This window comes from Microcaecilia unicolor, chromosome 4, assembly GCF_901765095.1.
Source record: "Microcaecilia unicolor chromosome 4, aMicUni1.1, whole genome shotgun sequence".
Classification (NCBI taxonomy): domain Eukaryota; kingdom Metazoa; phylum Chordata; class Amphibia; order Gymnophiona; family Siphonopidae; genus Microcaecilia; species Microcaecilia unicolor.
This window is the reverse complement of record NC_044034.1, coordinates 14,465,517-14,477,430: the sequence shown is the minus strand read 5'-3', so window position 1 is coordinate 14,477,430 and position 11,914 is coordinate 14,465,517. Positions and strand designations below refer to the sequence as shown.

The 11,914-nt window shown below is 49.2% G+C and overlaps 1 protein-coding gene and 1 long non-coding RNA gene across 2 annotated transcripts; both read right to left on the bottom strand.

The window, feature by feature from the left end:
* Positions 1 to 461: 461 nt before the first annotated feature.
* Positions 462 to 791, bottom strand: LOC115469026. The gene is made up of 2 exons (XR_003941948.1): positions 755 to 791; positions 462 to 566 (listed from the first exon to the last, which is right to left on the bottom strand). It is a non-coding gene; the product is annotated as an uncharacterized LOC115469026 (long non-coding RNA).
* Positions 792 to 1,565: 774 nt separating this feature from the next.
* Positions 1,566 to 10,972, bottom strand: LOC115467821 (transmembrane O-methyltransferase homolog). The gene is made up of 3 exons (XM_030199310.1): positions 10,711 to 10,972; positions 5,681 to 5,877; positions 1,566 to 1,886 (listed from the first exon to the last, which is right to left on the bottom strand). The coding sequence occupies exons 1-3, from the start codon at positions 10,970 to 10,972 to the stop codon at positions 1,566 to 1,568; spliced, it is 780 nt and encodes a 259-aa protein (XP_030055170.1).
* Between the last annotated feature and the right edge of the window lie 942 nt (positions 10,973 to 11,914).

Below are 11,914 nucleotides of genomic sequence, written 5' to 3'. Positions count from 1 at the left end.
TGGACCTTTGGTCTTTCCCAGTATGGCAACACTTATGTACTTATGGGTATATGATGTTACCTTAATAGGGAATCTCAAAGAATCTTCAGAAACGGAGTTGAAATTCTTTTGACCCTTATGCAGCTTGGTGAAACGCTGGCCACCATTTATATAAAAATCTTTTGAGATAAGTTTGCTTTAGTTATTTTGTTGCTGTTAAGGAGGGGTTTTTTTTTTGCCGATGATGAAGAAATCCTGCTGTTGCAGCTTTAGGCCGGGAGCTTCTGGAGGAATTATAAACTAAGGAAAGGATCGATATCTCAAAGGTAACATCAAGACCGGCTGTCAATTCTGTTGTTTTTCTGCCTCTCTCTAGCATTTTGGTCCCTCGTGAGCAGAGCTGCCAAGTTGCCCATTCCAGGAGGGAGATTTTTGGGCCAGGCCTGGTTTTAAGCTTACATCCCACCGAAGTGTAGTATCTCCTCTCAGCGCATGCTCGGTTTCAAAACCGAGCATGTGTGGTCTGAGAGGAAAAGCAGCCGCTTGGCAAGCAACGGGCAGAGTGAAGAACAGTGCTGAAGGAAGACCTCTTCTGCTAGCAGGACCTCAAGATCCCCGCCAGCCAAGGTATATGAATTGCAGTTGTGGCAGCAATCAGGGGGGGGGGCAGCAACGGTGTCGACAATCATGGTTGGGGGGGGTGGCAGCGGCAATGATCAGGGGGTGGGAGTGGCGGTGGCCCTACCCAGGGCCTGGCTCAGTCTCTCAGGAAGACCTGCAGTGTCTGCTCCTCCGGGTCCTCCCCTGCCTCCAAGGGGGGCTTGATGCTGGAGTTTTCTCTCTCCTGCTCCTATCGGGATGCCATCACCTGGCTTCCGTCAGGAGCAGGAGAGAGAGAGACCCCGGCGCCGGGCCCCCCTTGGAGGCCCGGGCTCAGGGAATTTTGCCTTCCCCTCCGACATAAGTACATAAGTATTGCCATACTGGGAAAGACCAAAGGTCCATCAAGCCCAGCATCCTGTTTCCAACAGTGGCCAATCCAGGTCACAAATACCTGGCAAGATCCCAAAAAAGTACAAAACATTTTATACTGCTTAACCCATAAATAGTGGATTTTCTCCAAGTCCATTCAATAATGGTCTATGGACTTGTCCTTTAGGAAACCATCTAACCCCTTTTTAAACTCTGCCAAGCTAACCGCCTTCACCACATTCTCCGGCAACGAATTCCAGAGTTTAATTACTCATTGAGTGAAGAAAAATTTTCTCTGATCCATTTAAAATTTACTACATTGTAGCTTCATCGCATGCCCCCTAGTCCTAGTATTTTTGGAAAGCGTAAACAGACGCTTCACATCTACCCGTTCAACTCCACTCATTATTTTATAGACCTCTATCATATCTCCCCTCAGCCGCCTTTTCTCCAAGCTGAAGAGCCCTAACCCTAGCCCTCCCTCTCGGCAGCCCTGAGCCCTGAATTACAGATTTGCCTACAATTCCATGTGGGGGTAAGACCAGGACTCCCTGACCCAAGGAGTACAATCACTATTTATGGACTTCCTGTATGCCAGTGTGGCTCAAACCCTGTCACTGCAACTTGGTGTAGCAGAGCTCAGCCATCCCGTCGCGGATAGCTCGGAAGTACTCCAGGCTGGTGCGATGCACCTTGTACCGATAATGGCCGCAAGACTTGATGTACTGCAGGAAGTGGGGAGCCCCGGGGAACAGGACGTTGTCAGCCAAGATTTTGGTCCCTTCCTGTAGCAGGTCTTCCTCCTCCAGCAGCTGAAGGTCCCGCAGGTAGAAACGCTTCCAGTGGTCCATGAAGACAAAGTCCAGTTTCTGCAGCCCATGCTTGTCCTTCAGGTGGGGGATTATGTCATCTGAGGGGCCCATGATGAGCTCCACCTGCACAGCGTAGGGAGGTGGAAGAAGGAAGCGAGAAGAGAGGAATCCACTTTAGAATTACAGCCAAGACTTCCACAAGCTGCACAGAATCCTAACTCTGATCTATTTTTCCTAAAGATTGTTCATGCATGATACTAAAAACTGTTTTAAGAATGAGTGATGTCAGCATACTGGGGAACCAAAGCAGAAAGCTCCTGTGAGCATAATTACATAGTTATTGTGGGTTCTACTCCCATGTTACCTTCCAAGCAATGCAGAGAGGAGTTGAGCGCAGGTGGGTTAACTCATGTGGAAAACAAGGCCAACCACGCCACAAGAACTCCGCTGCAATGCACGAAAGGTAACAGTAAGGTTTGATTTATTTATTTATTTATTGCATTTGTATCCCACATTTTCCCACCTATTTGCAGGCTCAATGTGGCTTACAATATATTGTTACTAGCCGTTAAGCCCGTAACAACGGGCTAGTTTTTTGTTTTCCTATAGCCTCCCCCCATCCACCAACCCTGCCCTCCCCCCAGCGTCTGTTTCCCTCAGTTCCGCCCACTCCTTCCCTCCCTGCTCTCTCCTCCTCCGATTTCCACGCCCATGTCCAAGCCCTCCTCCCTATTGGGCTGTACTGCTGGTGGAGGCGGGGCTTGGACTTCTACACTCTCAGCGTTCCGACTCTACTGCACATTTGCAGGTGAGTCGGTCACTTGCCGTTTATATGTTTGACTGGTGGATAAAGATTGGAAGATGACAGTTAATATTGCGTACAGGCCGTGAATAATATAATCAAGAATATTAACAAGCATTTATACTAAAGGAGACATTACTGATATAGGTTTGGTGTGAATAGCATAGTAAAGAATATAAAAAATGAGCTTTTATAATAAAGACGACATTTCTAGTATAAGTAAGGTGGCGATGTGTTACTTTTACAACTTCTGATCTTCATGGTATGCCTTGTTGACGAGGTGGACAACGCAGGACAGTTTCTGTGAGGTCCGGGGCAGCAGAGAAGGGTTGTTGAGGGGGCCTAGCAGCGCCCCCCTCTCTCGTCCCAACCTGACCTGCCTGCCTTCGGTAGCTTTCTGCATGGTTCCTGGTGTCTAGCTGCCCCTCCCCTCCCTCATTCCAGGGGCGTAGCCAGACAACAGATTTTAGGTGGGCCTAGGTAAGAAGTGGGTGGGCACCAAGTGTTCTCCCCCCCCCCCCCATCCCATCACCACCACCACCAAAAAATATCTCAGCTGGCGGGAAAATGCTTCTTTCCACCTTGGCAGTCTGCAGCAGGCAGGCGCTGAAAACTGAGCAGGTGTCGGTATCGTGGAGAGTAGCGTTTTTGTTACCATCAGAGGGAAGTCTGCAGCTGGCAGACTGGGTTGTGGCCGTCAAGGACTGTGGTTTCCCACCCCTGTTAAAATGTATTGAGACATGTTAAAAAAAAAACCAAGAACAGGACTAATCTAATGGCGCTCTCTGGCAGCCCTGACAGTAATCCCAGGAAATGTATTTATTTATTGGAATTTATTAACCACCTTTGGTAGACAGCAGTAGGGTTATCAGAGGGTTCCAGGTCATGGGGAATATGCTGAACAACTCCGGGTTTTATGCAGGGTCAGCATTAGGAGCAGGGCTGGTGTTAGGGGGTGGAGGAGTGGCCTAGTGGTTAGGGTGGTGGACTTTGGTCCTGGGGAACTGAGGAACTGAGTTCGATTCCCACTTCAGGCACAGGCAGCTCTTTGTGACTCTGGGCAAGTCACTTAACCCTCCATTGCCCCATGTAAGCCGCATTGAGCCTGCCATGAGTGGGAAAGCGCAGGGTACAAATGTAACAAAAATAAAATAGATACTATTGGAGATTCTACATGGAATGCTGCTATTCCACTAGCAACATTCCATGTAGAAGGCTGTGCAGGCTTCTGTTTCTGTGAGTCTGACGCAGGACGTCAGACTCACAGAAGCAGAAGCCTGCGCAGCCACATTGGTGATCTGCAAGGGCCGACTTCTACATGGAATGTTGCTACACATTCCATGTAGAATCTCAAATAGTAGCAACAGTGGAGGAGTGGCCTAGTGGTTAGGGTGGTGGACTTTGGTCCTGGGGAACTGAGTTCAATTCCCACTTCTGGGCAAGTCACTTAACCCTCCATTGCCCCATGTAAGCTGCATTGAGCCTGCCATGAGTGGGAAAGCACGGGGTACAAATGTAACAAAAATAAATAAATAATTACCCTGTGCCACAGGGTGCCCCATTACCACCTCAAACTGAAGGAGACGAAATAACTTGCAAGCAAGCTCTGGAGCCCCGTCTCCAGTTTCTGCCCCGAATAACACCAGCCTGGGTTTGACAGGTAGCATCTTTCTTAGAAAAAACTGAAACCACCCTACAAAAAAAGTGCAAACTTTTACTAAAAAAAACAACCTGTTCAAAAAGGCATACCCCCACTGACCCAACTTAAATACTTGAACAGCCGCAACACAACGAAACCAAAGCTGGTACCGGACACTAATTAACTCTTCCCCTCTACGATTCCCTAATTGTGTCTGCCACACATGAACTTTATTCTACCACTACATCACTTTGTATTTGTTCATACCGGAACTGGCGATCGCCTTTATGATACAATCCGCCTTATTTTCGAAAGCGATGGACGCCCAGATTTCGACCCAAATCGGGAGATGGGCGCCCAAATCGATATCGCAAGCCGATTTTGGACGTCTTCAACTGCAATCTGTCGCGGAAACGGGGCGTGTCAGATGCGTGGTGAAGGCGGGACTGAGGCGTGGTTATTGGCCGAGGAAAGATGGGCGCCCTCGGCCGATAATCGAAAAAAGAAAGGCGTTTTTACCGCAAATTTGGGTCATTTTTTGGACCCTTTTTTTTCACGAACAAGTACCCTAAATGACCACATGACCACCGGAGTGAATTGGGGATGATCACCCCTGACTCCCCCAGTGGTCACTAACCCCCTCCCACCATAAAATAACAAACTTTAAGAACTTTTTTCCCAGCCTGTATGCCAGCCTCAAATGCCATACCCAGCTCCATCACAGCAATATGCAGGTTCCTGGAGCAGTTGTTACTGGGTGCAGTGCACTTCAGGCAGGTGGACCCAGGCCCATCCCCCCCCACCTGTTACACTTGTGCTGGTAAATGGGAGCCCTCCAAACTGACCCCAAAACCCACTGTACCCACATGTAGGTGCCCCCCTTCAGCCATAAGGGCTATGGTAATGGTGTAGAGTTGTGGGCAGTGGGTTTTGGGGGGGATTTGAGGGGCTCAGCACCCAAGGGGTGGGAGCTATGGACTTGGGAGGTATTTAAATTTTTTTTTTACTTTTTACAAGTGCCCCCTAGGGTGCCCGGTTGGTGTCCTGGCATGAGAGGGGGACCAGTGCACTACGAATCCTGGTCCCTCCCACGACCTAATGCCTTGGATTTGTTCGTTTTTGAGCTGGGCGCCTTCGGTTTCCATTATCACTGGAAAACGAAACCACCCAGCTCAAATCCACACAAATCCGATGCATTTGCCAGGCACAAACCGTATTATCGAAAAAAAAGATGGATGCCCATTTTTTTTTCGAAAATACGGTCTGTCCCGCCCCTTCACGTACCCGTTCTCGGACATATACGCCCATGGAGATGGGCATTCGCGTTCGATTAGGCCCCTCCACGTAAGCCACATTGAGCCTGCAATTAGGTGGGAAAATGTGGGATACAAATGTAACAAATAAAATAAAAAACAATTACCCTACTGGTGGTAGGTGGTAACCTTACTAGTGGTCCTGTTCAATAGATCCACTCACCGTGTCTTCATCAAAGCCAGCAAGTCGGATGACTTTCTCTGCTATGGCTGCATTTCTTGGATCCATCTCCACTGTATAGAGTCTGGCCCCCACAGGCAAAGCCTGAGCCATGAGGATGGTGGCATAACCACAGTATGTGCCCAGCTCCAGCACATTCAGCGGGGCAGTTTCACAGATCAGCCGCTCCAGGATTTTCCCTGCAAGGCAAGGTAGACACACAGCTCACAAAAATGGACAACGCAGGGGAACACTACAAATTCCACACGATCATACCTAAACCTCCACTACCCAAGCAGCAAGGGACTCAAGTACAAATCCACCTATGCATCCAGCTTTTCCTACTTAAGCGCACAAATATGGAACGCATTGCCAAAAGAAGTAAAAACTACGTTCGACCATCTAAACTTCCGGAAAGCACTAAAGACGGAGCTGTTCGGAAGAGCATACCCCACCAACCCAACATAAAAAACCTGGACAATTGCGACACAATGTAACCAAAGACCGCAATGAACACTACTTGTACCTCATTCCACCACATTATCACTTTGTATTCATTCATACCATGTGTTTGTTCAGACCGGAATCGGCTAACTACTACTACTACTACTTACCATTTCTATAGCGCTACTAGAAGTACGCAGCGCTGTACACTTGAACATGAAGAGACAGTCCCTGCTCCACAGAGCTTACAATCTAATTAGGACAGACAAGCAGGACAAATAAGGGATAAGGACAAAGAGTAGCAACATTCCGGAATCCCAAAGAATAGAAAGATTCTGTGTAGAATCCTTAAGAGTAGCAACATTCCGGAATCCCAAAGACTACTACTTATCATTTCTATAGCGCTACTAGACATACGCAGCGCTGTACACTTGAACATGAAGAGACAGTCCCTGCTCGACAGAGTTTACAATCTAATTAGGACAGACAAACTAACACCACTAACGGCAATATGTAAGCCACATTGAGCCTGCAAATGGGTGGGAAAATGTGGTATAGATAGATAGATAGATAGATAGATAGATAGATAGATAGATAGATAGATAGATAGATAGATAGATAGATAAAAAAATAAAAACATAGAGCAGTTGGGCAGTCCTGGTTTTGAACCACTGTGTTGTGGTGTCGGAGGTCCTGCTTCTTCCTTTTAAGATCATTTGTGTCATTAGCTATAATGAATGAGGAGGGGCAGGAGGTCTGATGACTTCAGAATTTTAAGAGGATATTTTTAAACAATACAGGAACTTAAGATCTTTGAAGTTAAAAATGATGGAATATTTTCACCCCAGCAAAAGAGGGGGTAGCAGAGATCTGGGTTATAAACCATAAAATGTTATTGCTTTGTTATTCTCTGATCACCCATCCGTCTCTCCCTGTTTCACACGTAAGAACATAGGAGTAGCCACACTGAGTCAGACCAATGGTCCATCTAGTCTAGTATCCTGTTTTCCAAACAGTGGCCAAGCCAGGTCACAAGTACCTGGCAGAAACCCAAATCGTGGCAACATTCCATGTAGAACCCCAAAGAACAGCAAGATTCTGGAATCCTAAAGAGCGACAAGATTCCATGAAGAATCTCAAAGAGTAGCAACATTCCACGTAGAACCCCAAAGAACGGCAAGATTCTGGAATCCTAAAGAGTGACAAGTTGCTTCCCATGTCTGTCTCAATAGCAGACTATGGACTTTTCCTCCAGGAATTTGGCCAAACCTTTTTTAAAACCAGATACACACCCCAACCCTCAGCTTTTCCCTCGACACTGTCATTGTAAGGATATAATATTTCACTTATATATTCTGATATTGTCATATTTTGCTCATTTCTGACCTGAAGAAGGCATTGCTTTAAAATTTAGTCAAAACAAATGTATTGATAGTAAATAAAAGTCATCATCTTTTTCTGTTTTGTTGTATTTCTGTTTATTAACTATTGCACTGCCTTGTGGTTGGTTGGTGTCTTGATACTCCCTGAGCTCGCTGGGCTGAAGAGACTGAAGAGCAAGGGCAGACTGATCATTCAGGCAACCGAGCAGCGCTTGAGGGCTCAGGGCAGTGGGAGACCTAGTGCTACCCTCCTACCTGCCCGACATCCCTCTCTCCCCTCCATGCTCAGGTCTGAGATGTTTTATTCTCCAAATACCGGCGCAGCCACCCAATGTCAGCTAAGATTCCATAGATCCGTTACTTCTAAATTGTCCATATTAATTCCACCCAATGTCCGCTAAGTTTTACCCATTACCTTTGTATTTCTTATTATGAAAATGAACTTCTTACTTGAATACTTAACCCACTCTGTCTCCTTCACCTTAACTATGGATTTCTGTTTTCCGAAATTGGTGATCACCATTACGAAACAATTGAGCATGTAAATAGGTGGGAAAATGTGGGATACAGGTGCTACAAATAAATAAATAACTCTCTCATCTCCGAACCCCCACCCCACCCCTTAGGTACCAGCTCGAAGCATCCTTTTCTCTGTGCAGGGGCACCAGCAAAATTGGCTGTCTGCTGTTGCCGCTGGAACATCCCTCTGCCACGGCCCAACCCCTTCTGATGTATTTCCTGTATATTTCAGTGATGGGTTTTTTTTCTGATCAATGATGGTGTGATTGGTGCTCTGTTTTCAATGTTTGGAGCTCGAAAATAAATCTGAGATCTTTTTTCTCCACTGATTGGAACTGGTTTAGTGTAATATATTATTGTTATTGAATGTCTTGCATACCTCATACAAACATTTTTTTAAAATGTTCGATAGATGTAGCACCACATGGTTCCCTTCATATCCTATATAATAATTTGCACCTCCAATGTTCTACGTCTGGATGCCTGGGTTCGTAACATCCATAACCACTCATTGCCCCGCCCTCGCGTCAAAACGTAATGACGTCAGAGGGCGGAACAGTGAGAGGGAAGGGAAGCCAGCGCCAGCCAGTCAGAGAACGTTCAGGTACAATCAAGGGGAGGAGAGAATCACGAGAGAATTGCCCCCTCCCCCCCCCCAAGTTCCAGGCCCCCCTCCCTCCCTCCCTCCCTCCCTCTCCTCCGATTGCTAGCCTGACCTGCGCTGACTGCCCTCTTTTCCCAGTCCTTTGCCTGCTCTTCTCCTTCCTGCTCACTGCCCAGAATGTAAAAGTTCTTACCTCGGGGTCCAGCAGCAGCAGTGAAAGGCGAGCAGGCATGGTGCTTCAGCCTGCCTTCCCTTCTCTCTCAGCTCTGCCTCTGGTCCCGCCCTCACTTCCTGTTTCTGCAAGGGCAGGACCAGAGGCAGAGCTGAGAGAGAAGGAAAGGCAGGCTGAAGTGCTGAACCTGCTCGCCTTTCACTGCTGCCACCAGACCCCGAGATAAGAACTTTAAAATTCTGGGCGGCACGCAGGAAGGAGAGGAGCAGGCAAAGGACTGAGAAAAGAGGGCGGGCAATGCAGATCAGGCTGCCACTTGGAGGAGAGGGGGAGAGAGAGAGGGAGGGAGGCGGGGGGCCTGGAACTCGGAGGAGAGGGGGCCTGGAATTCGGAGGGAAGGAGATGAAGGGGGGCATGGAACTCAGAGCCCGTACGCCGTACACGTTAATGAGCACAGTGTCAAACTCAGAATGGCCACGAGGCAGGAACTCACGCCAGCTCCATCGTAACCAGCAGGGTGGCGGGAAGCGGGCGAGTGCAGAATTCGCACCACAACTCGCCTCCTAACGGTTCCCTTAAAAACATAATCGCCATTACATGATAGCCTTGCTAGCGCCCGTTTCATTTGTGTGAGAAACGGGCCTTTTTTACTAGTCCTCCTATATAATAATACTCACCTCCAACGTTCTAACCTGCCTGGGACCGTGGATCCCTCAGAGGTGGTCTGCTAGGCAGCTTAGAACACACTGACGTCAGTAACGTCACTGACAGCTGATTCCAAGGCAAGGGGAGAGCGTGCTTCCCTACTCCTCCCCCTGCCTGGGAATCAGCTGTCAGTGCGCCGCTCCCTGCCACTTCTGAGCAAGTGACAGGGAGCGGGGCAACACAGACCCCCCCCCTCGGTGCATCACCAAAGCACCCCCCCACACCCGAAGAACATCAACAGCCCCACCCCCCCACACACACACGTCACTCCCTCCCTCCCATCCCGTTCAAGGCCCCCTCACGCCCCTCCCACCGAGTTCAAGACTCCCCCCCTCCGATTTCAACACCCCCCCCTCCGTGTAACTGACCCCTGGACCCCCCTGCCGCGACCCTCTCGACCCCCCCCCTTTCCGCCGAAAACCCTCCCCCGCCGCTGTCGCTGCATTCCTGTGCTGACGACAACCAAACTTCTTTTCTCGACTGCGCCGGGGCGTTGCTTGATGAATGATCATCTGTTCAAGTTTCTGTGCGTGCGTCTGACATCAGATCTTATGTTTTCCTCCATCTCAAGACATTCCAGCCTAGGTTTTAACTCTCATCTCCAGGCAATCTCAGTCTCGGCAGATTTTAGGACACTTCTGGTGGTTTGACACATCCCCACCTGTTGCATTTTAGTACCTACAAGCAGGGGCGTAGCCAGACCTCGTGGTGGGAGGGGGCCAGAGTCCGAGGTGGGAGGACACATTTTGGTCTGCCGCCCTGCCGCTGCCCCCCCCCACCTCGCTGCTTCCTCCCCCCCCCCCCCCCCCCGCCACCCTGCCACTCCCCACCCACTGCTGCAGCAAATACCTTATCTGGCAGGGGTCCCAAACCCCCGCCAGCTGAAGCCTTGTCCGGCGCTGATTTCCAGCACTGCCGTGTTGCCTGCCCTGCTTTCTCTTTCCCCTCACGTTTTGCATGCTCCTTTAAGTGAAACTGAATTTCACTAAAAGGAGCGTGCAGGGACAGGGCTTCAGCTGGCGGGGGAAAACCAGGGGACCGGAGGTAATTTGGGGGCGGGCCCAGGCCCCCATGGCCCCACTTAGCTATGCCACTGCCTAGCAGAAACTACAAATTTCATAATGCACTGGGCTAGAAGTTTATAAAAAACCTGAACTGGCCTACATTCTCCTGCTGTTGCTAGCTCTTTATATAGGTAAATACTGACCCTTCTGGGGTCCCACGTTGCTGAGGTATTCACAGTGGTAGCACCACTGATCAAAGGTGTTGAGGATGCTCTGGGGATCCCCGGGGATGGCGTGAGTGATCACATACTGGAAGGCGCGCTCCTCCCGTGGCATTCCTGTCAGGTAGTCCTGGATGATGCGCACCACGACAGCCCGGTAGAAGAGCAGGAAGTAGTGGCGATAGCGGATGAGCAGGGTGAGGAGGAAGGGAATGAACGCTAGTGCGATCGCTGGAGACACCATCCTACCACAGGAAGCGACAAGCCTGAGGGAGCCAATGAGAAAAGGTTGTCATTTCACCACCGTGCATGCAGTAATTAGCTCACATGTTTCATGCCAAAAGATCTTAGACCCCAGGCTGACCACAGTGCTCTAGGTGACCAGTGGACAATGTCATTGGTTTTCTAGTTCATGCTAAAGGCAGTTGAACAACACCAGAGACAATAGAACATTTTTGACCTCTATTCTCATGTTCCTGTGGGCTGAGATTCATACCCTGAACCTTCATTCATTCATAACCAACTGTGGATTCCATCCCCCCCCCCCCCCCAAGACAATCTTCTGCCTGAGGCAAGAAATGAGCTGCCGCCCCCGCCATTCCCTCCCCAACCCCCTTCCCCGAAATGACCTTTTCTATTCTGTTCTAGTCTGCCTCCAGTCCCGGCTCCTTCTCTCTACTGCAGGCGACCCGCCTCTCTGACCTAATTTCCTGTTCCCTCGGAGGCTGGCCGCCCGCAGTAGAGAGAAAGGGCCTGGACCGGCGGCAGGGCAGCCTATGGGAATAGCTGCCGCTGCCTTCTTTTGAAAAACCGGGACAGAAAAGAAAAAGGTAATTTTGGGGAAGGGGATTGGGGAGGGAAGGGTGGGGGGCAATGCTGTCTGACAAGAGTGCCGTCTCAGGTGTCCTAATGGTAGGGCCGTCACTGGTCTCTGCTAACTTACATATAACATAGTAAATGACAGCAGAAAAAGACTTTACAGTCCATCCAGTTTGCCCAACAAGATAAGCTCATTTTACATGGTATGTGATACTTTATACCTGAGTTTGACTTGTCCTTGCCTTTCTCAGGGCACAGACCGTAGAAGTCTGCCCAGCACTGTTCTTGCACTAAAAGTTCTGAAGATTCTGGAATCCTAAAGAGTTACAAGATTCCGGAATCCCAATTAGTAGCAACATTCCATGTA

Bases quoted from the DNA above. Each gene is read 5' to 3' on its own strand.
- LOC115467821 (XM_030199310.1), bottom strand. From the start codon at position 10,972: ATGGTGTCTCCAGCGATCGCACTAGCGTTCATTCCCTTCCTCCTCACC. The intron at 5,878-10,710 runs GTCAGTATTTAC...CTTGCCTTGCAG, and splicing joins CAACGTGGGACCCCAGAAGG to GGAAAATCCTGGAGCGGCTG. The intron at 1,887-5,680 runs GTGAGTGGATCT...TACGCTGTGCAG, and splicing joins CTGGCTTTGATGAAGACACG to GTGGAGCTCATCATGGGCCC.